The sequence below is a fragment of the Equus przewalskii genome, chromosome 22 (assembly GCF_037783145.1).
Source record: "Equus przewalskii isolate Varuska chromosome 22, EquPr2, whole genome shotgun sequence".
Classification (NCBI taxonomy): Eukaryota; Metazoa; Chordata; class Mammalia; order Perissodactyla; family Equidae; genus Equus; species Equus przewalskii.
Genome location: NC_091852.1, coordinates 32,700,061 through 32,727,591, shown reverse-complemented (window position 1 = coordinate 32,727,591; position 27,531 = coordinate 32,700,061). Strand labels below are relative to the sequence as shown.

At 36.5% G+C, this 27,531-nt stretch overlaps 1 protein-coding gene across 28 annotated transcripts in view; it reads left to right on the top strand.

Moving 5' to 3' along the window:
• The window catches only part of NFIB (nuclear factor I B), a 417,340-nt gene that overhangs the window by 212,878 nt on the left and 176,931 nt on the right, over window positions 1–27,531 (top strand). Inside the window, exon 1 of one of the 28 annotated variants that reach the window (XM_070590241.1) lies at window positions 105–214. The exons of 26 other annotated variants lie outside the window; for them this stretch is intronic. In XM_070590241.1, the coding sequence (XP_070446342.1) occupies window positions 190–214 (25 nt within the window). In that variant the 5' untranslated portion in view covers window positions 105–189. Of the gene's footprint in view, window positions 1–104; window positions 215–27,531 lie in introns of those variants that run through there. One more of the 28 variants, XM_070590240.1, reaches the window with a different exon arrangement.

The following is a 27,531-nucleotide window of genomic DNA, read 5'->3' as shown; positions in this document are numbered from 1 at the left end:
TGGCAGAGCAAATGATTAGCCAACATAATGTTCAAAGCAAAGTTTTCCAACTTTTTTTTCCTCCATCCTTGTGGAGGAGGAATAATTTTAGAAATCTCAAGGACTAGTGGTTATGCGATCGGAAACTGGAGTTATTACAGCACCATGCCTCAGCGCCAAGCATAGCAAGAGGGGAGCTTCCTCTTAATCATGCTCACTTTTCTGTGGCAACATGGTATGTCGTCTCTTTTTAAAGTGCATTCTTGGGTCCTTGAACTCTAATTATGTGATGTGGTTAATTTAACTGAATTCAGTTGTTAGGATTTGGCATCGAGAATAAATCACCAAACTGCAGAGAACTTGTGAAAACTAAGTGCGTGTAGTGAGGAGCGAGTCTGCGGGCTTAGTTTGTATTAGACTGAATGTTACACGATGTGAGGCTAATGGGACTTGAATGGTTGGGCTTTTTGGTTGTTATATTATTCAGAAAATTAGAAGAAATGGCTACCAATTAACCAGTGTGGTGGAAAGACCTTGAGGCTGAATTGAAGGCCACGCATACCAAAAAAAAAAATTCCAAAATTTCATTAAGCAATGTTCTGAGATGGGAATGCAAACTATTCTTGTGCATAAATACATTGTTTATAAGAAGACACTTAGATACACATGTTCTCTCTGTTTATGATGGTAGTTTAAACGGGACAGCACTGATGAATCACAGACAAATTAAAGAACTCTGAATAAGGACTATATAATTGAAAATATGGGGTGACGGATGAAGTAATTTTACTAGCGGAGAGTTGCCTGGAGGTTGTATATTTTCAGAATCTTATTTTAAGGCGGTTCAGAGCATGTAGTAAGCGATGGATGAGGCACAAATCAGTTGAAAATGGGATTTGTTTAAACAAGTGCAAAAAAGAAAAGCATTGCATTTGAAAAAAACTTCTTTAAATATATGCAGTTTTAAAATTCTGGTTAGCTTCAACTCCATTTCTCAAAATAGAAAATTTAGTAAATAGTATTCAGTTGAATGCTAAAATACAGGCAGTCTCCCAGAAAACTACACAAAAGCATTTAACAAGATCAGTTAATATTGTGACACTAATATATATTCTGATGCTGAATGAAGCTGAAGATACTTTTTTAAACTTGATTTTTCAAAACTCACATTGAAAAAAAAATACCTGGAGATGTGTCTTGCTATTAACAGGGAATGGTAGAACTTAGGACAAAAATAGAATCATGAACACAGATGTTAAGAAAGCTCTTTGAAATAGGATGTATTCTGTAATTCATGTGAGTAGGGATTACATTTATGTTTATATTAATAACAGGAGTATGTCAATATGAAGTCTATACCCCTCTATTAGTGAATTCTAAAGTGTGAAAAATGTTCCTGCTTAGGACAACTTGTATTTTATTATTCTGACATCTGCAGTTTCTGGATGGATTACCTTAAATTTGCTATGCTATGTTAAAAGCCTTGTTTTATGAGGTCGGTCTCAGCTTCTGGCCTTGGTGTCAGGAACCCTGCTACGTGATGCAACTTGCCTTGTTAGGTTTAATTGACCAAAGCTGATGTGTTAAAACAATTCATTTGTGCTGTAACTTATGCCCTGGCTAAGTTGCTACCTGAATCCTTTGACCTTGACTTGTCTGGGTCATGAAATGGCTGCAAGCTGTTTGACCTTTCTATTGTGTAGTAATGTCACTGTTTCCTCTTATTCTTTTATGGTAATAGCTGACAAAAAGCCCCAGCCCTGACTTTACACCCCAGTGGATTCAAGGCGTCCCTCTGCAGTAGCTATGTCTTCTGTTTGACATGGTCTGGCTGTAGAAGTGACTTTCTTTTGTTTGCTGACAGTGATGGGGACAAATTTGCAGCCCTCCTGGTTACAGGACGTGGGGGATAGAATTCTGGTATTTGGAGGGCTTTGCATTTCTTTTGCTTAGATTTTCGGTTTCCGTGTTTTATGATGATGAATGTCACAATTTCCTTTTCCCTCCTCTTCTGAGGTTGAGTTTTCAGCTTTTTATGTTTATGATTTCCTTAATAATTACTTTTCAACATTTTCAGCTGTTACAATAAAAAATATTTTATTGTCATTATATAGGGTAGAAGTGGTAAATTTAGTTATGCTTTTGGTTACCAATGTGTAAGTCCTAAAATGACTGCCTTTTAAACTTCACCCTATAAATCCTTGTCCAGTACTGGAAAAAGCTGTATAGTAAACATGTAGAATAAAAACAAAATTTTTTAAAAATGAGAGTAATGTGGTAACTTTATATATTCCATCTTATAACTTACAGTTTTAGGGGGAGCCTATTCTTTGTGACTTAAGTAGCTAAATTTCATGACATAGTAGTGAACCATTAGTAAATTTGAAGTTTTTACTTCTGTGGGGACTTTTGCCGGCATGTGAAATTAAATATTTATTTTACTGAATATAAAAATTATTTTTTCCATTCTTTATGAAGCCCTAATATGCAAAAATAGAAAATTTTACCTCTGTTCTTCTCTTCTGAAGCAGTGAAATAATTTTATTTTTAAAATATTGGAAATGCCTTCTAAAATGTTAAAACACAGCTATTTTTATCCTACCAAATTTTTCTTTGCCAACTATGACATTGTAGTTCATGATTTTTCCTATATTTGCCAGATTAAATATTTGAAATCCAAGCTGTTACATTTTATTTTTAAATTATTAGAGGAAAAAAGGAAGTTTAAGTTAGAATGTGCATTTCCTTACTTGCATGCCACGTACTGTTTATACATGTGTGTGGATACACTGACAGATGAGAGACAATGTGGTACAGGCACTAGAACCTGGAAAAAAGCACGAGATTTTTCTATTCTGATTTTGAAAGTATCTGAAATGGCAGGTGAGAGGGTTTTCCTTTTTTTTTTTTTTTTGTGGTTGTTGTCTTAAACTATTTTTTTCCCAGGAATGTTCATAAGATCAAGGAATTAAATGCTTTTCAGTATTAATTATGTTGATAATCCAGCATCGTAGGGGTCTGAGGAAAAAGGATCAATGAAATGCACTGAATCTGATTTTAGTCAGCAGCCTCAGTTTCTCTCTCCTCTTTTATGAAAATCAGTCTAGACTAGGAAACCTCTCTCTTGCCCTTCCTCTCACTCACTGGCGCCCTCAGTGGTAGAGTCAACATAGAGTCAGGTTTGGATGTGGTTGGTGGGCTAATGGGTCACGTGCAGTGGGACTGTGGAACAAGTGCAGCAACCAGCCCCTGACGATTGAAAAAATATCTACAACTACTTCCAGAAGTCTGCCTCAGTTCCTCCATTGAAAGAATTTAAAACATACCTCAGCTATTGTGTTAAAGACGTTAAGTTTCTGGACCATGGGTAATTGGTGGGTGCTGGTGTATATGTGTGTTGCAGAGAGTTGAAGAGAAGTGAAGTTAGAGGAAAAAAAGAGAGAGGTAGATCTTCTAGGAGTTATTTAAGAAGGATAGTTCATTCACAGATTGAGGAGTCAATAACATGCTATTTAACGTATTCTGCCATCCTTTGAATTTTGAATCGCTTTCGGAGTTGAGCAGGTCTCCCTTCCTCTTGCCTTTTTAGTTTTTGTAGAGCGTGGAAAGTAAGTGCCTGAATCTGACGTTTTGCATTCTAGTCTTGGTTCTGCCCTTTATTAGCTTTGTGACCTTGGCTAAGTCACTTAAGCTCCATGTGCTTTGTAAAAATGGGAATTAAAATGCCTACTTCACAGGGCTATTTTAGGATTACATGAAATAATTCATGTAAGTAAAAGCCATGATGTTAATAGTATCCATTATTACTCTGTATGAAGAAATAGAGCATAATGTAGACTTTCAGAGAAACTACCCAACAGTGAAAAGAAGATGTCTTTGGGTGTTGAAGCAAGAGGTCCTCAATGAGTTTTTATGTATCTCAGGTGATAAGACGTTCCAAAGAGAAATGAAGGTCCTGATCACAGTAATGTGTATAGATATTTGTTAGTAAAACCTCTAAATGCAGGCACATGAAGTTAGCTAGTTGTATATAGTTTTAAAATCTATTTAAATTAGAGTTACTGTACAGTTTTAGTAATCCTTTATATCATATTTACCAGAGAATTGATTTCTTGATCAATCTAGGAGTATTTGAGAGGAAGGAGTAAAATAATTTTATTAGTGGCTCTCCGAGTAAATAACTCAGCTTTTGTGTTGAATAAAGGGTATCCTAGCAAGTACTTGTAATTCATTGGACTCCAGTAAAAGCATACGATTTTTATTTACAAAAAAAATAAATTGCCAGCATTTGAGAGAACTACACTTATGTTTTAGATTTGGTTGGACAGAAGCGCTGATGATGTGGCTAGACTGGATCGTTCTTGAAGGAGAGCAAGCTGCTAGTTTTTAGACTCTAGGGCTGAAAGTGTCTTATTTAAAAATGGCCCCTAGTTGGGTCAAAACTCAAAATGTTTAATTAGTTACATGAATTGTTTTGACTTTATTGCCATTGAACTCTTCTCCTTTAACTCAGTCTTTCCCATTCGTCCTTTTTATGGTGTTAAGAAAATTAATGAAATAATCTCTAGAGGAAAAAAGTTAATATTTCTGAAAGTGATTTCACTTTTACTAAGAACAACTGGAAGCCAAATGCAAAGTGGTTAAAACATTTACTTCTTCCCAAACTAGATTTGGACTTAGTGTTTGACTTTAGTGGCTCTGATTGGTCGGATCTGTGTGGTCATGATGCCTCTGTTGTGGCCAGATCTTGGGCATCTGGTTGTGGTGCTTGTTGTCCATGACCAGTGGGTTGCTTCCCTCGCTCACTTTGCACAGCAGCTTTGGAAAATGGATAGATTAGCCCATTTCCATAATCTCTACTAAGGAAACACCTTAAATCATATGTTACGTTAGTGCAGGACAAAAAGAATCATATTCTTATATGAAGCATTTTATAATAATACCTAGGGGTTCTGGCCAGGAGTTAATAGGAAAAGTTATCTCACTGTTTGTTCATCAGTTAAAGGGTAACTAGGGTGTGCAGAAAGCAGAATCAGAACATTGATTAGCTTGTTTAGATTCTGGCATGTAATTTTTTAATAATCTGTGTCATGCCTTTTCGAGAACGTACCTGGTATTTAGTTGCTATTCTGTTTGTGGGACACACAAAATCGAGACGCGTGCATTTTAGTACATGAAACAGAGTGTATCCAAAATTTTTTTTATGTGTGTAAACTGGATTGCTGTTGGCAGAAGGATTCCGTATTTTGTCTTTCTAATACTTTTGAAAAAGCTTTGTTTGCACTTATGATTTAAAGTTGATGTTGGCTTAAAATGGAAATGCATACGTGGTTCTTAAATATTGCTTGCCTTTCATAGCCTTGTGGAGATGAGGCTAACATATTTCTTTAAATTTCCGGATGGTAAAGCATTAATATTTTTGGATAAGACTTATAGTTATCATGTAACAATATCTGTTCTATTTACGGTCTCCAAATAAGGGAAAAGCTGCTTATAGTAATATGAGGATCACTGGTCTTAGAATAATTAAATAGACTTGTTATACTACATTAATCCCTTTTGGAACATTTGGAATGACTTCTTAGTACTAACAAACACAGCATTAGGGCCTACAATTAATCTACTTTTTGTATCCAACATTTGTATAATATAAAACATGTGTATAGAGAAACATATTTCAGTTTTAAGATGAGTTCATAGGAGGACAAAATGAAATTATATTGGACTGTTAAGCAATATGAATGTGATTCCAAGTACTGATAAAATATGGAATTCATTTCCAATCAGCATAGGTAGACAAATTGTTTTTCCTAAGTTGTGTTTTTTGAATACCATGTTTGGGCTCTCAGAATTACTTTCCCCCTGAGATCCAAATTTTGTGCTTGACACACCAGATATATGCAATATAAAATGGAAACATTTGTTCAATCAAATACCAGGAGGTTGTGTTAACACCTTGTGAGCTGGTCTTTCTTGGTACCTGCCATTGATACAGCTGTTTTATTAATCCTAGAGAAAATGAAGTAGACTCGATTTTAAAGTCTGGTCCAGTCTTGTTCTGTGTTTCACAGAAATGGTTTAAGTTAATGATGGACCCTGCATTCACTGTTCAAACAGCGTTGTTACAGATTTGTTGAAGGGACTTCTGGGTTAGGGTTATGTTTACATCTTCTGTTGTAGAAGCCCCATGAGGCGTAATTTCCTCCTCAATGTGGGCTCTTTTATTGTTGTTGAGTTTTTTACACCCGGGGCTGGGAATTCAACCTTGGGTGTTCCAGTTACAGGGAAAATATTTCGTGAAGGATGAAGCATTAGTTTAATTCTAGGACAGATTGCGTGCGTATGTACAGAGTACTATGGAAATGCTGAGATTATCGAGTGGTTTGCAGCCATTTTAGACCATGTGCCTGGGACCAGCTAACACATTGTCAGGGAAAAACATGATGTAGCAACAATATTAGATCATGCAAATGAGACTACTGAATAGTAATAGTTATGGGCAATATTTTGGAAAACACTGATTAGTGACAGTTTTATTACAGCAAATGTATGTATCAAGTCCCCAGATTTCATTGTAATGCACTGAAAACAGATGTCAAAGTGTCCCAAACAGAATTTCATGGTTAATCTACATATTGCATGGAAAGTACAAACAAACCATTTAGAATTCTGTTATTTAATCCTTTTAGAAGGAATGAAAATATACAATTTAGATTTACTCCATTCTTTCTTTTAATTTCAGTTTTTGTGTTCTAGGGGCTGATGATAAATTATTTTTTTGTTTGTTGTTTTCTTAAGATGCATATGGGAGAAGACATATCTGCATATGGACATGATTTTACTTAATGTACTTTGAACTGTAAGTTTCTGAACATAAGGTCTTTGCATTAAAAAAAGAAGAAAAATTAGGCTCTAAATTATTTAGTGATCTGGTAATGGAATTACCTTCTAGTCCTTTGTCTACTGATGTAGAGTTCACCCCGTGCCACCGTGTTTGAAGCAGCATTCTGAAGATGAAGAGAAGAAAATTGGAAGCCCTCCTGCTTGCAAGCACCTGGGAGATTTTAGGTCTCTCAGTGACTCAGTTTCTTTACCTGTCAAGTGAGGGAACTGGCTAGAGGAGTTCCACTGTCCTTCTTAGCTTTGGCATCTTAGGAATTTGGCTTCTGGTTACCTTGGCAGAGGGAGGATCCCCTTGATATTAAGCAATGTTTAATAAAGTTTAGCGTACTTTTGTTAAATTTGGGCTTTTAATGCATTTTATTTATTAAAGAGAAATAGAAAATGTGTAACTTGACTCTTGAGTAACACTTTCATGTTGCTCAATTCAAAGTCCAATAGTCAAATCATTTGGTTCAATCTAGATAAAAAGCTTGCTTTTTAAAGAAAGAGGTCTTTAACTCCTAGAATTTTAGAGCTGGGGAATCCCTGGAGCCCTTCTCACTTTACAGCTGTGGGTACTGAGTCTAGGAGAGGCCCAAAGCCACTTCGGTTTGTTGTTTTAATTTCACTGCTACACGGGCATAAATAAGCATAAATAATGAAAAGTGTTATTTTGTGAACATAGCAGCAGTCTTTTTTTAAGGAACGTAGAGGAAAATCGTGATTAAAAGTCTTGTACGATCATTTGTAATTTATTGAAATCAGTTGATTCCAGACTCTAGTTTTTTCCTTTATACCTTTTCATAGGATATATTCTAGTGAAGTCAGCCTGCAGCCATGGTCTTCATGAAAATGACTGCCTTTCTCTTTTTCAGTGGAAGGAAAATACTATTTAAGTTATGGTCAAATATAGATTTGTAGTGGCTGGAAAACAGGAAGGATCCATTAAGAATGTACTGCCACATTTCCAGTAACATTAAAGGTCATGTTTGAGATTGGTTATAAGGAAAATCTTTGAAAGTTAGATATTGGAAGAAAAGGTGGGAGGTGGTTGTCAGGAATTGGTTTAAGTTCTGTTTCCTGGATGTCTGCAATTTTCAGATAGCTTGATAGTTAACTACATCTCCGTTTTCGTTTGTGTGGTGTGTATCTCTCATCTTAGTTTAAAAAAATTGCTTTTTTACAAGTTTAAAACAAACGTCCATATACTTTCTTTTATTTAAGAGATGTTTCTAAGAATTTTTTCTTAGTTTAATTTTTAGAAGCCAAAACATATTAAAATCACAAGGGGAATTCAATTTCAAAAGGAAACTTTGAATGAATCCTTTTGCTAAGGTAAGAATTCTTTTATAACATGAAAGATTTATCTGTAAATTATGTTTTATGAGTGTCATGTAATGTGCTTATGTATATCAAGGCACCCCTGAATACAGCAGAGTTTAATAAATTAAAGCAGAAATATTAGCAGTATTAGAAAAAGTTTAGAGCCAGCCCTGGTGGTCTAGTGGTTAAGACCATTGCAGCCCAGGAACCACGCCATCTGTCTGTCACTTGTCATACTGTGGTGGCGGCTCACATGGAGAACTAAGCTAACACCTAAGATACCCAACTATGCACTAAAGCTTCAAACAAAAAAGGAAATGTTTAATATCAGCTACTTTGAGTAGCTAATTTCTAGTTTGATAGTTTATGGGGAAAGCTTAAAAGCATGTTTTAAAGGCACAATTGTAGATGGAAAAATAGATGAATAAAAGATGGAATAATGCAAGTGCATGACACCAAAATCAATGGAAATGTTATGGGAGCAGACTATGAAATAGATAATATGTCTTTGTTGAATGAATGAATATAAATTATTTAAACTGAATATAGAACGTTAGGGGCAAATCAGATGACTGTTACTGAAGTAATACAAGGAAAGCTCCTCAAACTGGGAAAATCTGCTTTTTATTGAGACTTACTTTATTTTCTTTTGTATCTCCGCTGGTGATTGGCCACTGTATGAGAAATGTCACCCCCACCTCATATGTACTTTAAATTTCAAGAACGAGTAGAATAAAACCGTATGAAGTATAGTTTTCATGTTAGTAATAGAGCATATTCTGGAATTAAGCTGCTGGTTTAAATGTTTGTTTTACTGCTGTTCACTGTGATTTGGCAAATTATATCTTCTAAGATTTGAGGTTTTCTGAGCTGTGGAGCGGGTACCTACTTTATTTGGCAGTTGTGAGGGTAAAATGAGAAAATGCTTGTGAGCTGCTTACCGCCATGCCTACCACACTGTAGGTACTCAATAAGATGTTTGCAATTATTGCTGTGATGTATAATCAGCAACTAGTATGTACCTGCACATATTAGGTCCTGAGTACTTATTTGTTCAATGAGTGAATACTCACCACCTGTGCTGAGGATTCTGGAAGACTTGATTTCCCTTTTTGTGGGTTAGAACATTCAGTTAGGGACAATGCTGTGCCAAAAGTGGGAAGAAAACATATTAATATAGCAAAAATTAAAATATTATAGTGGCTATGTAATGTCTCAAAATTGATCCTCAAAGAAGTGAACAGTATAGAACCATAGCAAATCATAATGCTCATTTCAGTATTTGTAGGGGACTTAAGGAAATAGCCTTTCCTGGAAGCATAAAAACATGCTGGATTCCTGTTCAAATGTCTTCTTAGAATCTAGAATATTTTACTGCTATCCATTTTTCATAAGGCTTTTCATTTGGGTTATAAGGAAATCCCAGACATAAACATAATCAGAAACAAAAGGGAACATACCCATAACTGTTGCCTAGCAGGGAATACTTGAGACAGTGGTATTTATGCAGGAAACCAAGACTAAAAATCCCAAACCTTTTCATGGGCTTGAATGGTGATATATGTTTTTCTTCCTTTATGTCTCCAATAACAGTGAGTTACAGTTCTACAAAAAGTTTGGAAGAACTATCTCAGTATTTTGTGTAAGATTATTCTCTGAAGAATAATTTTAATAGTTTTGACTATTTTGTTTTATTCATTAAAAATGTTACATAATTTTAAAAAATCATTTCATTGACTATATATGTATATCTATATATTTTTAGATACCTTATTATTATTATTATTATTTTGTTGGTGAGGAAGGTTGGTCCTGAGCTAACATCTGTTGCCAATCTTCCTCTTTTTGCTTGAAGAAGATTGTCCCTGAGGTAACATCCGTGCCAGTCTTCCTCTATGTTGTATGCGGGACACTGGCACAGCATGGCTTGATGAGTGGCATGTAGGTCTGCACCCAGGATCCAAATCCACGAACCCTGGGCCACTAAAGCAGAGCACGCAAACCCAACCACTACGCCACCAGCCGGGCCCCGACAATACATTTTAAGTGCCTAAACAATTTTGGTGTTGGCACCTTTCCCTCAGTAGTCATTGGGTAATAATCTTTATCTTATTATTCATTTTTTTCAGTCATTAGGTTTTTCCTAAGTGCGTGTTTGTGTGTGTGTATACATATATATGGTATATTAGTTCTTTTTATTTTGATTAATATGATTCCACATACATCATATAATCAAGGAAGTAGACATATATGAATTTACTAAAATATATCTTTCAAGAAAAATACATAACACTTGGGATAAAGGTAGAAAATGGTTGAGAAATGCATTTATTGAGTAGGAGCTCTGAACTGAGCACTTGCAGTATTTTAAGGAATTAGGAAAAAAATAGTGAAAATATAGATGGCCTCTCCCAAATAATTTACAGGTAGAAAAGGGAGGATAATGGTCACTTGCAGCGTTTATGGGAAAGAAAAATGCCAAAGATAGTGGGCAAGTATACAAGTAACTAATAGTCTCACCGACTACTATATATAGTTGGATCTGCTGAGTTCTCTGGGAGCAGACCCTGTGGGACTGTAATGGAAAGGTCACAGAGAGGAGGTGAGTCTGAAGCAGAGTTTTCTCAGGGGTTACGTAACAAAAACAAAACAAAATGAAACAGATAACCAAGAATCTACCTCTTACAGAAATGAACTCTATTTGACAATGATATATACTGTCCTTGGAATTATATATTTTGTTATTTTTTTGTGGCAAATTTGGTGTTTTGTTTAAAAAATTTGGTAATGAAAGAAAAACCTAGTAAGAAACTTTAACCCAGATGCTAAAATACTCAATACTAAATGGCTTTGACTGATTAATCTCTTTCTTTGTTTTTTAGTGTGGGTAGTAATATTGAATTCTCATATCTAAATTATTCTTGTATATAGCTTAGCTCTTAGATTTCAGTGTAATCCTATATCCATTGTTTAAAAATATTTTAGATAGTATCTTTTTATTAATTCTAATATTTTTATTGTTTATAATTATAATCTTCAGTGGAACATGTGAATATGTTTGTCATGTATGTAATAATTTGCTTTAGATCTTTTAGAATCGAGAAAATAAATCTATAGGCAGTAAAACATCTGAAAAGTAGAATATTCTACAACAAATATTTTATTTAAAAAATATTCTGAAGTTGGCTGAATTCAATTTGTGTCCAGTTTACATCACTATTATTATTATTATCATTTTAAAATTCAGGTGTGGCTCCCCAACTCAGTAGAAAAAAGACTTGTTTCAGCGTGATGAGGGCTTTTATTGTGATGCTGAAATATCTGATCTGATGCAAATTTATACTTTTGTCACTAAAAGTGATAAACTGATACAGTGACACACCCAAAAATAAAATAGCTTTATATATTGAAGTCTAATATATTTTTCTCTCTGTAAATGATACCTATTCAAAAGTAGAGTGTTTCCTTATGGATAACTAGAGAAAAAATATAAAATGAAAACTGTGGTACTCCTTTGGCTAGTGCTGTGTTATAGCCCGTTTAAAGTCGCTTTCAAACATTAAAGGTTCCCAGGCTTAACTCCTGAAGATAGGATTGAACCCAGTGTGTGGCATTCTCAGTTCCTCTGTGCTTCTCCCACCCCCTCGGCCAAGTAACGAGTGAATGGAAGTTCTTAGAGGGCAGTGATCAGATTTTGTCTTTATTTATAATTCTCTTTCCTTTATTCCTCCTAAGGGACATACAGTGTTGATTGTATAGTCGAATGTGTGGATATAGCAAAATTATGATCACTGAAATTTAGAAAGAAGTCTGTCTCCATTTGCCATTTTATGATGGCATTTTAAAGCCATTCGTCCATCTGCAAACAAGTTGCTTAGTCATTCAACAATATTCACTGAGTTCCTACTATGTATCAGGCACTGTGCCAGGTTCTGGGATTACAATACAGGGAAGACAGACGTTTTACTAACTTTCCATTAGGGAAAGACAACTTAAAGAATTATCTGATTTTTTTGCTCTTTTTTCTTAACTAAGAAAGCATTGCCGTTAGGTGCATAATAAGTACTTTGTGAAAAGAGCAATGGTAGTGATTATATAAACATCACCTGAAGGAAATGACTTATGGAAACTTGTGACAATTTCTGAGAAAATAGTGAGACCGGGAGGATGGATTATTCTGATAAACAAGTATAATTTTTTCATCTGTATGACAGAAAATATTTTTGAAGGGTATATATGATAATAACAAGCATGCTCTGTGACATCTTGTAGCGTGTAGCTTTTCTTGCAGGCAATTGGAACAGGGTGAGGATGCCTTTCTGAACTCTGGCCTTGCTCCTAACTGGAGCTGTCACCCTGGGCTCTGAGCGGCATTAGCACCATACCATTCAGAAGTGAGAAAATCAAGAACTGTGGCGAAGCTTGCAGGAGTAGTGAGTACATGTTGGGCTTGGTGATGATGACTGCAAATCACGGAACAGAAGAATAGGATGTGGCCTTGGGGGTACACCCAATAACTTCTCCAACGCCTCAGACATCCGCACATGTGTTGCAGGTTTTGCAGTTAACATGTCAGTCTGATGCGAGCCTATCCCTGGAGGAAGTGACCAGGAGCACAGGGAGTTACAGCTTGCGGGAAGGAGCCATAAAAGCAGTGCTGTAAAGTTGAAATCAGGAGGACTGAGTCTGAGACTCTGTTTTTAGCTGTATGACTTTCAGCAAGTGTTTTAAAAGTCCCTGAGGCTCTATTTCTTCTGTGTAAAATGGAGATAATACCAATCTTAAGAGCTTTTTGTAGGGCTAAATGAGTTAATGACTTGGAAAAGGCCTTGCTTGGTGACCTGATGCTCAATAGATAATTTGAGTAAAGGTGGGTAGGATTTTCTAGGCTGTGGTGATTTCCCACAATGCTTTTTGGTATATAATTGTCCTGCTAACATTCAGTGAGCGCTTCCTATGTATTAGGTATTGTTTGAAGAGTTTTATCTGTGTGACTTATTTAGTCCTCAGTAACCATATGAAGCAGATGCTTCACTGTCCTTTCACGAATGAGAACTCTGCGGTCCAGCTAGTTGAGTGACAGAGCCCGAATTTAAACCCATGTAGTTTGTCTCTGGAGCTCTGTCTTAACCTTCATTCTAGATGGCGAAGTTACTCTATCCACATTACGTAGACAGAGCAGAAGAAAATTTTAGATAGTGAGGGGTAATCTCTGCGTCTTAAAAAGATGAACTCATTTTAATTATTCACACGTTTTAAAAAGTTATCTTTGATTTGTAAGTTGTTTCTTTCAATTTTGCTCTATTAATTCTGATATAGAAAGTAAAGTTATAGTGATTTCCAAACTAATCTTTTCTCCTAAAACTAAGCGGTCTTTCTCATTTGTTGTTTCCTCCTTTTCTGTTGTGCTTTTGTGTGAGACCCTGAAATTGGATGTTTATTGTGTAGACCACAAAGCATACATAGGGAAAATAAAACAGCCTAAAACAGAGGATTAAGCAAGTCAAGAGCTATACATAGTAATCCAAATCTTCAGGCGTGATCGTCTTTATGATTGGTTTCTGATAAAGACCTCCCTATTTCACTCACACCATGCTAAATTAATGGTTTTCCTTACAAGTCTTAGAATATTTTTTCCTCTTCTATTCTTCTTGTTAGAAAAGTTGGTGTATTTTTCTTGGGTTTATTGACATTGGCTTACACCTGAGTAAGTGTACTCTGGGTTCTTCCTGTGATGAGAGTTTTCTAAGAAAATAGCTATATCAACAGAGGACGTATATTTTGATTTCCATAATAATTTTTGTTGAATTTTTCTAAACAGAGTCAAAACTGTTTTTGAATTTTGGGTAGTTGCTTTGTGGATTATTTAGATCAAAATTTAGGAGATTTGTAAATCATCCTATGGTTTGTAGGATAGAAACACCCCCACCCCTATTCCTGTATCTTTCATTCACTTTTTGGTTCAATGGGTTGATTTCCTTTGTAGATAAGACAGTGAAGCTTACAAAGATAATGTGATGGAAGGATCCAGAAATGACTCCCCTTTCTCTTCAGAAAAACAGGGATCCCTCTTATTATTACTACTTATTACTATTATTATTATCAGGGTAGTAATAGTTGGTAGTAAATAGTAGCAGTAATAAAAATACAGCATGTTGAGAATGTCCCATATGCCACCTGAATTATTTAATGTAATCATTATAGATACCAAAAGAAGTAGGCATTATTGTCATCATTTAATAGGTGAGGAAATTGAGGTTAAATATGTTGAATAAATTCCTAGTCAGGCAGCTAGCAACTGACATAGCTAAGATTTGAACCTATGACTGCCTCCTTCCCATCTCATATTCCCAGTCTCACTGCTGTTCCCTCTCCATGTAAGAGCCTGTTCTTCAGTCTTTTCCAAGTGAAACAATTTCTTTTCTTTTCTTTTTAAAAAGGGTCTTTTCTTCATTTTCAAGGGATTTCAGTTGCATTTTATAATAACGTATTCCTGTGAAGTAGAGTTAAAGAGCTGTCATGAAATCTCAGTGTGGTCGTACCTAGAGGAGGAAATAATTATGTGTTTGTTTTTTTCCTGTCTGCTGCAAACATTTCTTCTTTCTACCTGCCTCGCTGTGCATTGGTTTGTCCCACAGACACTGCTGCTTTGTCCCTCAGTGAGCAACAAGCGATGGAACTTTCTCTGGTGTTCCTTGATGTTGGCACAAAACATTTAAACATATTGATTTTATATATTTGCCCCTTCCTTCCGTTTCCTTTCATTAGATGCTTTATAAAAAGAACGGTGAAGGCTCTGGCTGAGTGAACTTGAGTTTGTGCAGCCCTGAACAATATCAGGGTTGCTCCTGCCCTGAATGAGGAGTCCATTGTCCTCGAAGACATTATGTTAAAGCCCTTAACTGTGAACATCCAGTCAAGATGCTCGAGTTGCCAGTTAGTTACACAGAAACTATTCTGTCCAGGCTGGAATGTGGCAGTTAAGACAGGGGGACTTTGATCCCCAAGATAAAGTGGGTTCAGACACTAGTGCGCTGTTGCCATTTTACCACAGATTTAATTTGTATAGTTTTTTTCTCAGTTTAACCTAAGTTCATTAAACTTGTGTCCAGTGAGTCCAGTGAGATGACATAAATAAATGAGCATTTTGTTAGAAAACCTTTAAGAACAGCCAATGGAACTCATTCCCCAAGACCCCCTAGTCAAGAATGACAATGATGTCTGGCGTGTCAGTTAGTTTTCTTTTAGAGTGTGTGCCAGACTTTAATCTCTGGATTTGATATTTCTGTGGTTATTTAATCTTTTAACCATGTCAAAATGTCTCAGCCAGCATTAAGATGGAAGTAATAATAACAACAGTCACAACATCTAATATTTATTAAGCACTCACTATATGCCAGGCACTCTTGTGTGCTTTCCATAGCGTATTTCATTTAATCCTCCCAACTCCTTGATGTAGAAGCCATCACGATCGTCGTCATTGCCATCTTTTTGTTAGAAATAAAAATAGGCAGAGAGAGATTTCGTCAGGACCCAAGTTTGTACAGCAGAGTAAGAGGAGGAGCAGGGATTCGAACCCAGGTGTTCAGGTTCTGGAGCCCTGCACAAGGAGCTCACCTGGCTGCCTGGCTCCTCATTAGTCCTGTGATTCTGGGCAGGTGAGCCAGCTTGAGGAAGCTGTTTCCAGATCTGTAAAAAGAGCAAATACGCTTGCATTCCTGATCAGCTTATTAAGAAGACCAAACAAGAAGAGTGCATAAAAGAAAATCTATGTACACTTTTAAGAAATATGTAAATAGATGAGATTATTTTAGTGACATTAACATAGTCTAAAGATCATGTTTTTACATTACCATTTTTATGATAATCTCCTAAAAAAATCACCTCTCTTATAAGTTGGACTTCTGCAAAGTAGACCACCAGATATAATAGAACATTATTGTGATTTTCACATTTATATTGTTGCTGATTGTGCAAACCATTTTGTACTTTAGAGAAAAAGTTGAACACACTACTGCATTTTATTCCAGAGTATCATGCTTAAATAATAAGTTTTGAATATTTATTGCCCTCTGGATGCCCTTTGGTACCACTTTGATGGGAGAGCGGAAGACTATTATAAAAAGAAATTGATGTAATAGTTCTGTCTGTACCCAATAAAATGAGGTAAATAGTTGAATAATTATTGCGGAAATGTTATCAGTGTAAGTAGATGATTCAAGCATTTAAAAATTACCCTCCAAATACTGCACCCTAAACACGACTTATATGGTAGCAGAAGTTTTGATACTGAATCAGGTTTCTTCAATTCTTTTCCCCTGAGTAGATACAGCTGCAAAATAGAATATTTTTAGAAAAAACACAACACGAAATGTTGCCTTTTTAAAATACCGTAAGATTTTTTTAAAAGTACAGATATTTGACCCATACCGTACATATTTTACATTCCTTTGGGTATTTATGAATATGTAATTTCGTATTTTTTATGTTCACTAAATTCATTTCCCTAGAAAAGACAGGTGTGAAGTGTCTGCCCATGTGCGCGGATGTGCGTTTGAACGTGTAAAAACGCAGCTTAGGGATTACTACAATGCAGTCAAGGTCATCAGTGACCTAATGTGCCCTTGAGCGTGCTGTTTATAATTGCTGTGGTTAGTTTGCCTTCTCACTGTTTTTACCTATAATGTCAAAACACAATTATATGGAGTTGCTATGTTCACTAATAGCGGTTTATCTCTGCATGGTTTATAGACAGAGTCAAAAGCCAACAACTATAATTACATCCATGTTTCTAACTTAGCAGCGAGCTAGAAAAGTGTGGTTGAAGTATGCTGTGGGTATCGTGCAGCCAGTAGGAATTATAGGGTAAAGTCATTGCTTTGCATTCTTTTGGTTTTACAATAATTGTTACTTAAATTTTGTTTTCTGGATTTTACCACTGTCTGTTGTGTTTATGTGACCACATAAAGAGTGGTTGAGTTACGTGTCTCTCCACTCTATTTTTCTTCTGCCTGCCTTCCTCTATAAATGTACTAGCTCTCCTTTCGCTTTCTTCTGACTCAGCAGACAGTACATTACAGTTAATAGTTTTCTGAAGCAGCCTGATATTCATGCTCTATGGAACCCATAAGACTTCTACTATTTGCATTATATGTTTAATTGGATAATTATGGGAACCATGTTGAACTGTTAACAACTGTCAAGCCTTTGATTAATCTTTTGAATGTTCATTGGCATGGTTCAAGTTAGCAACCACAGTACAGATTTTTGTTTTGTTTTTTTGTTTGGTGTTTGTTGCTGTTCTCCTGGTTATTTGAGAGGGTACAAATGATTTTTCTAGAAAAATATATGTAATTTCCCAGTTTGGCTCACCTCATGTATTGTGGCAAAAAGAAGCAATGCAGTTTACAAATCACCATAATTTGTTTTACTTATGAAACATTGTATTTTAATAAGTCTCTAGAAAAATTATAAGAAAGCTTTCTTATGTTTTTAATGATCTCAATTATATAAAATGGAAAAGAGAATCTTTACTTTTGAAATAGATTGATTTGAACCCATCGTTTAGAAGAGGTAATAGAAAGGTAACATAGAAAAATTTGAAGAATGTTTGGTATTGAGTCGGAGCTAGAGATGAGTTATGTAGAAAATCATTCTTTCAGCTACGTGTGTTCACTTCATGTGGATCTTATATGATATGAAATGAACATTGGAATTAGGATAGCAGAAAATTCTGTTCAACCATAAATAACTCTCAGGCACCCTTAAAATTTTTTGTCTGTTTCACTTTAACTGCGTGTCAGTATGCTTGTGGAACAATAAAATGTTTGCTTTTCCTTTAGTCATCTGTAGATATTTGGCCTAACAATGTACAATTTTGGGTTTTTGTGTACTTATATTTTGATATTGGATAGAAAAAAACAGGTCAGATGCATAGCGAACAGTTAGAATGAATAAATGAATGTTTGCAAACAAATCTTAAACAGTTTACATGAATACCATTAAGAATTACAGGGACTTGATACTATATTTGACTAATCTTTATATTTTCCTTATATATGCTGTAACTCACTTTTATTAGACTGTTTACTGGGAAATATCAGACTTCTTTCTATGTCACAAATTTCACAGTAGGACTTTGGATAACACTGTGTCCTTGAGATCTAGCCTTTTAAATATTATTCTTTAGTTACACAAGTGACACTTAAGTAGTTTCTCATTGTAAAAGCTAAAATAAATAAAGCTAAAATTTGTCCTGGCCAGTTTCTGCTCCTTCTCCAAGGAAACGTTATCAGTTGGGTCTGTAACCATTTTGGGCCTTCTCCTGTGCCGAAGGAGATGTTTTTTCCATCTCGCTGTTCATTGAGGAGAGTGTTCCGTTGTTCACAAAAGAGATGTGTCGTCCAAGGAACCACAGACGCCTGCGATGCGCCCACTGTGAGCTGTCTTCTGGGTCCCACGTTTCTTAACGCTGTCTGGTGAAGGAATGGAATTCTTTGTGAGCTGGTTGCTGCAGGAAGAGACTAGCCAATGAATTGCCTCATTCCTTTAAGGCATGTTCCAAATTGAATACTGAAAACAGGAGCATTGATCTTGTGGGAAAAGCTATGTCACATCTAGTTTTAAAATAAATAAAATGGGGGTGCAAAAGTAAGGAAGATTGAAGCATTAAAATTGGTTAGGGTAGGTCTTACTGAGGAGGCAACATCTGAGTAAAGACTGGAAGGACGGGGGTCAATATCGGCATTCTTTTAAACACTTGAATGTATGTGTATGTGTATTTATGCATGTGTGCATGCACACACATATTCAGCTATTCCTTATATCAACCCTATGAGGCAAGCTCTCTTATTAGCTCCTTTTCACACGCGAGGAAACCGAGGAACAGAAAGTTTAAATCATCTGTCCAAGGCCACATGACTAGTAAGTGGTGGAATCAGGATTTGGAAATGGGCAATTTTGTTAAACTAGTATTTTAGATCAGCTCTTAAGCTGGCTTAGTGAAGCTAATCCAGGATAGGAATAACCTCTTTAGCAGACTTTGTGCTAAACTAGGTATACAGGACTCAGATTAATTCCTCTTCCTGGGAAATAAAATACTGGATTCTACCTGTCATTTCCAACCTATGTCATTTTGAAGTACCATCTTGGATCAAGTTAATAGGGTTGGAACGGGCACTTCAGCTGCTAGCAAAGTAGTCCTGTTACTTATGTTCAAAGTGTATTTTGGTGCTTTAGTCAAATGCACAAAAGATGTGAGGGGAGGAGGATTGTTTTGGATGAGGAATATGCAAAAGGAATCTAAACACCGTTCTCACCTCTTGAGTTTGCATTATTTTTTTAAGACCATTGTTTACAGTGGGAGCTTTATGGTAATTGTACCTTTCATTGAGGTTCAAGATGGCCTCTTCAGCCTGCTCATAATAGGATAATGAGCTGGAGAGGAAGAGTATGAAAGGAGCGTGTAGAAGGAGCAAGTTCAGACTAGAAGCAGTACATGTTGTAGCCCATAAATATTCATCCAGGAAAATTTCTTAGGTGCACTGAGTTGTAGATGAGCAACTAGATTTATATTTATATTTTCTTAGCGGAAGCAAGTTATTTCAGTCCCTGCTGCCTCGAAACTCTTTCCTTGAAGTGTCCTTGAAGCCCCTTGATCTGCTTTCTGTAGAGACAGTCTGATCACTGCTAGCTTCAACTTTCCTTTATTTGGATTTTCAATAAGCTCTCAATCTTAGCAATCGAGTCTTAGGTAAAATGTTTGTGTGCAAGGTAATGGGAAGGTGATAGAACTTTGAGAATATATTTATTAACATTGAAAATAGGATTCACAGTTTTCAGGCAGGATATACTTTTTTCATCATGGTGATCAGTAGATGTAATATTCTCCTCTTATCATGGAAGAAGTAGGGGCTATGACTTGCTTCCATTTTTGGTTCCGTTAGCAGTTACTGACATGTAAGCTTCAGTTTCACCATCTGTAAAATGGTGCTGATATTAACACTAACTCCAGAGGATACATTTTGGTAATGTGTTTGAAAGGGCTGTGACCTGTAAGTGTGCTTACTCCCACCTCTCTCTCAAATGAAAAATCCTGAGAATATAAAGTATGACTTTTTCTTAACACCTTGCGTAATACGTGGTACTGATAATGTTTTTGTATGGAGCCTATTTTGGATTTTTAGCTTATCTTAGATGTTTTACTGAAAATCTCCTAAAGTCAGATGACGCTTTTTTTTTTTTCCTCAGTGTGCCTATAGTTTACAAGCAGAGCAGACTTCTATTGCTGGAAAATGCAAGGGACAAATGACATAGTTAGCTTCATGCCCTAACTGGAAATATTTTCTCTCAGTCCTAGTTTTTTACTTTCTCCAGAGAAAGTCACCACTTATGAATCACGCTGGGGTTAAAGGTCTAAATTCCCCGATACACAATTCAAATGTCACACCTTAGAAATGCTCCTTACAGGGTCCTGCCCCAGTCGCCAGCCCACCTTTCTTTTTCATGTTTTGCTCACTAATGCCTAAATCTAAATGTTCTAGGCTGTACTAACTCGGAGGCTCACATCTTTTCTTTCCTCGGCCATTGAAACCACCAGATACACTGATCTTCCTTCTCTATAGTGTTGCTTGTTGATTTCGACTTCCGTATGTTTCCGACCATTGGACTGTTCAGTTTTGGAGGTCCAAAGGAAGATTTTGATTGAACATATGTATCTTGTTAGCAATGTTATGACAAATAGCAGCAGCTGGATAAACTAATCTTTCTGTAGCTCCACACAGGGGACTCAATTAACAATGGCCCACTGTCAGCATTTAATCCTTTTTACCTCTTGGTTCCTGTGAACTTTTCTATTGGACATCAGGATTGTTGTTACTTCCAAACAGAAGAAAATGTCAAATACTCTAAGACAATTGAACTTCCCTTGGTGTTCTCTAAGGCGATCGGTAGAAGGGCTGGTGGTTATGATTACTGTATTGGTCCCTGATTAGAAAGACATACTGGTCATCAGGATGGTTGTGAACAGAATTCAGGGTTAACTTTGCTTTGGAATTGTTTCTGAATTTAGCACTGAAGTTCATGGTCTTAAGAAGCTGGCCTCTGAAGTGTAGAGTGACTCTGGTATGAAGCAGGGCAGCAAGGACATAGCTGCTCCCAGAAACAGTCATAGGAGGCCGACACGTCTTTGTGGGCACTTTGTCATGTAGAAGTCTACTTGTGTGGATGATAATTTCAAGACATGAGAAGCACAAATTCTCCAGTGACCTTTTACCTTGTTAGGTAATCTCTCTCTGTTTCCTTGTCAGAAAAAACAGGGCACACTAGATGTTCAAGTACGATGGGGAACTTGGAAAGCAGAGTTATAGCCTTAGCATAACACTGAACGAAAGTTCAGGTTCCAATTTAAATGTACCTGACCTTTGAACCCCTCGTTTTAAGGCTTTGCTTTGGGTCTATCTGCAGAGGACATCAGAAATTCCTTTGGCTTCTAATCTGTGGCAAGTGAACAAGAATGGATGACAAAGGGATATAAAGATAGAGCTCAAACAAGTTGTTGTTAATTCTTTCTTTCACCTAAGAGGACTAATGAAAAGCTTAAATTACTAAATTCAGACTAGACCATTGTCGCTACTTGCCAAACAGTACATGCTTATGCGTCTGTCTAATCCATATTTGAAAGCCACAAACAGAAGCACATAATTTGGCAAAACACCAAAAACATGCCTCGGCACACTTCTGGAGATTCTTCCAAATGACTTACTGATTCAAAAATTTTAGTGTGTGTGTGTGCGTGTGCACGCGTGCACACACGTGTGTAGATTCATATTGCCTGGAGATGCTTAAAATAAATTCTGCCAGCAAACTATGTGTATTGCACTTGTTTTGGGTATTTGAGGACTTTCTTTCAAAATTCTGAATTGTAGAAAGCAAAAAATACAGCTGTCTATTGGGCAGTTACTTTCTCTTTTATTTTCAAGATAAGCACAAACTTTTTACTTGGAAAAACTCCCCAAAATACATCATATAAAACAGTCTGTCCTTTAGGCACGTTAAAATATCCTGTTTGTTTTTAAAATGTGTTTTGAGGGTTTTTACTTTTTACAGGTGGGGTCACAAATAGTAACTCATTACAGGAAAAAATTCTCCATAGCACCATAGAGAAATTTCCTAAATTGATAAATTATTCTTTCCTAAGCTTTTTATAAAAGTATGTTTTCCTTTGCCAGGTTTCTGCTTAATAAGAAATGATGCGCTTTTAGGAAAAAAAGCACATAATCTGAATTCAATCTAGAAACTTGAAGTTTTTTAGAAAGTAACTACATGAAGTTATATTAACAAGACAGATGGGGCGGAAGAAGAGCCTATAAAAATCTTTGGTGTGGTCCACTTTCCCTTGCATGAATATTATTTTTAAAAATCAGGTGTATAGTATTTTATTTCAACATTCTAACTTTCTTTACAAGAGAGGTGTTATTATTTCTCATTTAAAGATGAGGAAATCAGAGCTCAAAGAATTTAAATAAGCTGCCCAACGTCACACAGCTAGGAAGTGGCAAAGGCAAGATTAATTCAAAGCCTGTCTGACTCCACAGATGATGCCCTGGACACTGTACCTTTCAGCCTTCTCTGGGAAAGGTAAATATTACAAATCCACCCCTTTCCGTCATTCATCTCCCGTCCACTCCTTGAATTATAAGCCATACTGCTCTAAAGGGAATTGCATGTAGATTATGTTAATACATCTCCTTATTAGGGGGTTTAAATTATATTTCATGTTTGTAAATTACTTAGTGCTTTTGTCTTTTGTTTACAGCATCTTATTTAATATTTATCTCTATTGGATGAGATAAATATTGTTCCCCTTTTACACAAGAGAACCATTAAGTAATTCACCCAACAAGTAGTTGAGAACCGGGGCTTAAGTATGTATAGGATGCTTCTCCAACTATTTTTTCCATTGCATTTTAAATGCCTCAAATCCAAAGAAAATCCATGCTTGTCTCTTCACCTCATACTCAAAAATGAGTATGGTAAACCTAGAACTTTTTTTTTTTTGGAGGAAGATTAGCCCTGAGCTAACTACTGCCAATCCTCCTCTTTTTGCTGAGGAAGACTGGCCCTGAGCTAACATCCATGCCCATCTTCCTCTACTTTATATGTGGGACGCCTGCCACAGCATGGTTTTGCCAAGTGATGCCATGTCCACACCTGGGATCTGAACCAGTGAACCCTGGGCCACCCAGAAGCGGATGTGCGAACTTAACCGCTACGCCACCGGGCTGGCTCCAAACTTTTTTTGCTGAATTAAGAAAAATGGATCTGCAATGGCTAGCCATGTAATTCTTTGTGAGCATCTTCTCACATTACAGGTGCAAATTGGTAATTGGTTGAGCTATCTTGTACATTTGAGAGATTCTTCATTTTTCTTATGAGTGAGAAGTTCTTTTTTTTCTTCTTCCTAGTTTCAAGGAAGTTTGTGCTATACTGGTGGGGATTTGAACATTTTGAACTTCAATAACTTTTAGTCTTTTGGTTTCATTGGGCATAATAGGATTAGAAAGATTAAAGTTACTGAATCCACACAAATGTAAAAAACAAAAAAAAGGGGGGGAAGAGGCGAAGAAGGAGCTAGTCCTCCTTGCTTTATTTATCTGTTTGTAGTGCCATTTGAAAATTGCCCCAGGAGTGCAGTGTCTTTCCCCTCCTACTGCAGGCTTAGTTTTGCATCAGTTCCTTAGTATGCCATGTAATATCACACTCATGTCCCTTCAAGTAAATAGGCAGAAGGAGGAAATTAAGATGCTAAGGATTTAAGCCCCAGTGTTTAATGGGGTTTTCGCTTATATACACATTTGTTATTCTTCAAGGTAGCGCTGGTGAATGGGATGACTCAGGAGGTAGTCATGAGCCTCCTTGGCCTGGCAGGGTTTCCTCACCATGGCCCCATGTACGTTTCCCTCATTGTTTATTCCAACTGCACTGCGATCCCTGTATTATTTCTCTTGCTATGACTTTGAGATTGACAGTTGCCAAAACCCCAAAACCATTATGAATTCAAGCGTGTTCAGTGATTAGAGGAGGTGAATGTTGGTTGAAAAAGAAGTTGACGTGAGATAACCAGAAAGGTAATGAACTCTGGATTACTCATTTAAATGTGTGACAACAGATGGAGAATTTGCAGAGCTTGCTGCACACAGAGAGGCGATCTTGGCCCAGTACACGTAAAACTTTCATCAAGAGGAATAACAACAAGGCCCATCATTGCGAACTGAGGCTCGTTGGCTAGATTGAGGCGTGGACAAACCGAGAACTTTCAGTAATGGTTCATCCACTGGGTTTTATCATAGATCTTATCAGATTACTGGTCTGGCACAGTTGGTTTGACTTTCTCATGAAATAAATAAACTAAAAAACAAAACTCCATTATCTCTTAGTTGTTGTTTAAACAATGTTTCCTAAAGTTAACAACCTTGGTACAGTTGATTTGACTTTCTCAAGAAATCAGTTACTTTAGCTAAAAAGCAAACATAACTCTGTCTCTTGTCTGTTGCTTAAACAGTCTCCAAAAGATTATTATCCTTCAACATGCAATTGGAATAGAGTAGGCCCTATTTTTTTAAAAGATAATGCCTTCCTCTTTATGTTGTGAATTTCAGCCTCTTTAGACTTAATTCTTGTGCCTCATGTTAAATACTTGTTCTAGAGAAACACGATCCCAGGAAGGCTGGTGATTTGCTGTTTTAAAATGGTGCTATGCTTTAGGTTTCTGGTCAAATCTAAGATTTCAGAAGAGTCAGTAACTGCAAATAATCTAAAAGGAGAAGAGTGAAGAATGCCTGTAACTTCCCTTTGAAATGAATAGCTCTGCCAGAGCAGCAGCTATTAGAAAAACAAAAACGACAAAGAAAAGCTGCTCAGCTCAGCACACAGAGGTAAATTTACTTACATCAGACTGAAAAATGAGGGCTGGGCTTTGAAAAGACATCCCTTCTGACTAGAGGAAAGCTTGTAATTTTGGCATGGCTGCAGCCCTCTTAAGCCCCTGAGAAATTCTGCAAAACATTACAGAAGACCGTTCTTAATATTAATGGATGTCTTCCTGTGTGTGTGTGTGTGTGCGTGTGTGTGTGTGCGTGTGTGTGTGTAGGGAAGAAGAATGCCAGAGAGAAGAGAGAGAGAATGAGAGGAGAAAGGATTACTTAGGATGAAGAGCTACCAGTGAAAATGTCTAATTTCTAAAAAAATAATTTGCATCGGTCATTTTCCACTTCCACCAAGAGAGTATTCATCAAGATGAGGTTTAGAGGGACACAAACCATTTAGACACTTTAAGTTAGCCTTGCGATATCGTGGTCCTCTTCACAAACTCTTCCTTAAATACTTTGTTTGTAGATAACATGGCTCCCTGATATGATCTCAAATCATGATCTTATCTATTATGTGACATCAGAGGTGAAAAAAAGGCTGTTTCCCCGTGGCTCATTGTGGTGAGTGTCACATTATGTTGTACTATAGTGAACAATTTCAGGGCCACCAAAAGCATGCAGCTCTGCCTCTTGGGAGGGGACTTTTCCTTTGCAGCTCAGCTTCAGGAAACGTGAACATTTGTGTTTTCAAGACCACATACCATTGGGAAGGAAGTAGGGGTGGAGATGCGTGCTGAGATTAAGTGGATACGAGAATCTCTGTACTGTGTATGATCTGGGAACTGCTGGATTTTCTGTAGCCCTCTTTGGCATGCCTCTAGAATTTTCAAAGTCAGACTGTCAATAAAACTGATACTTGCTGAGGATATTTTGTACAAAATAACATATTGACTTTCAGACTTGGGTAGACAGACTTGTGTACAGCATGCCTGACCGGCACAGCAATAACTTGTGTCTGCACGTGTCTCAGAAGACACAGACAAAAATCTGCGGCTGGATAGTCCACAGTCGTACTTCTTTGGGATACATAACTGTTACCTATCATGGTAAAGGAATTTAATAATTGTGGGAACCAGTTGTTAAAAAGCAACTTGAAGTTATTTTCATAAGGGAGGCATTAACTCCTCGTAGCCCTGGGTGGATCAGTCCACTTCGGGCACTGGTCCCTGTAACCCTTCAAGGATGCAAGGCCTGTTCCAGTTCAACATGTGCAGAGTTACGCAGGTAAACAGAGAAGCAGAGTTTCTTTTCAGAATTGATGATGTGGAAAAAAACAGAAAATTCACCCATTTAAAAAGAGTGCCTTGATTTGCTGTGGAGTTTAAAACTGAGCACAGGTTTTCCCAGACATGCAAAAGCTCTGTAGGATTGTTGGCTAGTTAATGAGTGATCTGCCCGGCCTGCTCTGGCTCTGGATGTTTTCTTGACTTAGGACTGACACTCTCAGTATAACCCTAATTCATTTTTAGTCTAGGCTGACTAAATCTTCTGATTTGGCAAAGTAGAGTGTCAGGATTGCCATTGTTCTGTTTGCTCTGGATTTATATCTTAAGTTGAGGTTAAGTAACACATTTACATAAATCAACTCAGTGCTAGACTCTGATACCAAAATGTTTTACGGAGAGAAGAAACTAATTGTATTGCTTCCTGAGACTTGCTTTCATTTTATATTAAACCTCGGAGGATTTATAAATTTAACATGTTCTCTGTTAAAATGAACTCTTCTGTGGGTTTTGCTTCTATAAAACAGAATGAAAACATTTTATTTGCAAGAACTGGTTATGGCTGTTGCTGCAATGGGATAACTTTCCTGGAAGTAGAATAAAACGTAGTAGGCTGGTGTCACTTAGCAAAATAGGAATAAGCTTTTAAAGAAAGATTCATGTTTCCTGATTGGCAGCACAAGGACTCCAAAAGAATATAAAAGTTCTTTCAATAATAAAGATGTTGCAGAAAGGTGAAGAGGCTTTCAATTTATGGTTGCCAATATTTAACTGGGAATTAAAAAAAAATAATCATGGTTTATTGTGATTCATGCAAATATCTTTCCAGAATTTATTTCTTTTAAGATAAGGGCAAGGAAAAATGTCCTGGTTCTATGGGAGGGGTTGTCATCTATTAGTTCCTATTCTATTTAAAACAGTTTTACTTTTATTAAAATTCGCTTGTACTTATTTCTAAATCATGATTTAAAAGCATCCAAAGTTTGAGGATAAGATATTTTAAAATATATGGTATAGTTACAAATGCCAGAAATATATGGAAAGAATAAGAGAGTGGTAGCTATTTTAAATTTATTGAAAACATATAATGATTGCTACTTTCAATACTATGAAATATTAGCAAAACAGTATGGACTATGAGATATAATGTTAAATGTCTGACTTTTAAATATAATTTTTTTATGGCTACTGAGTGA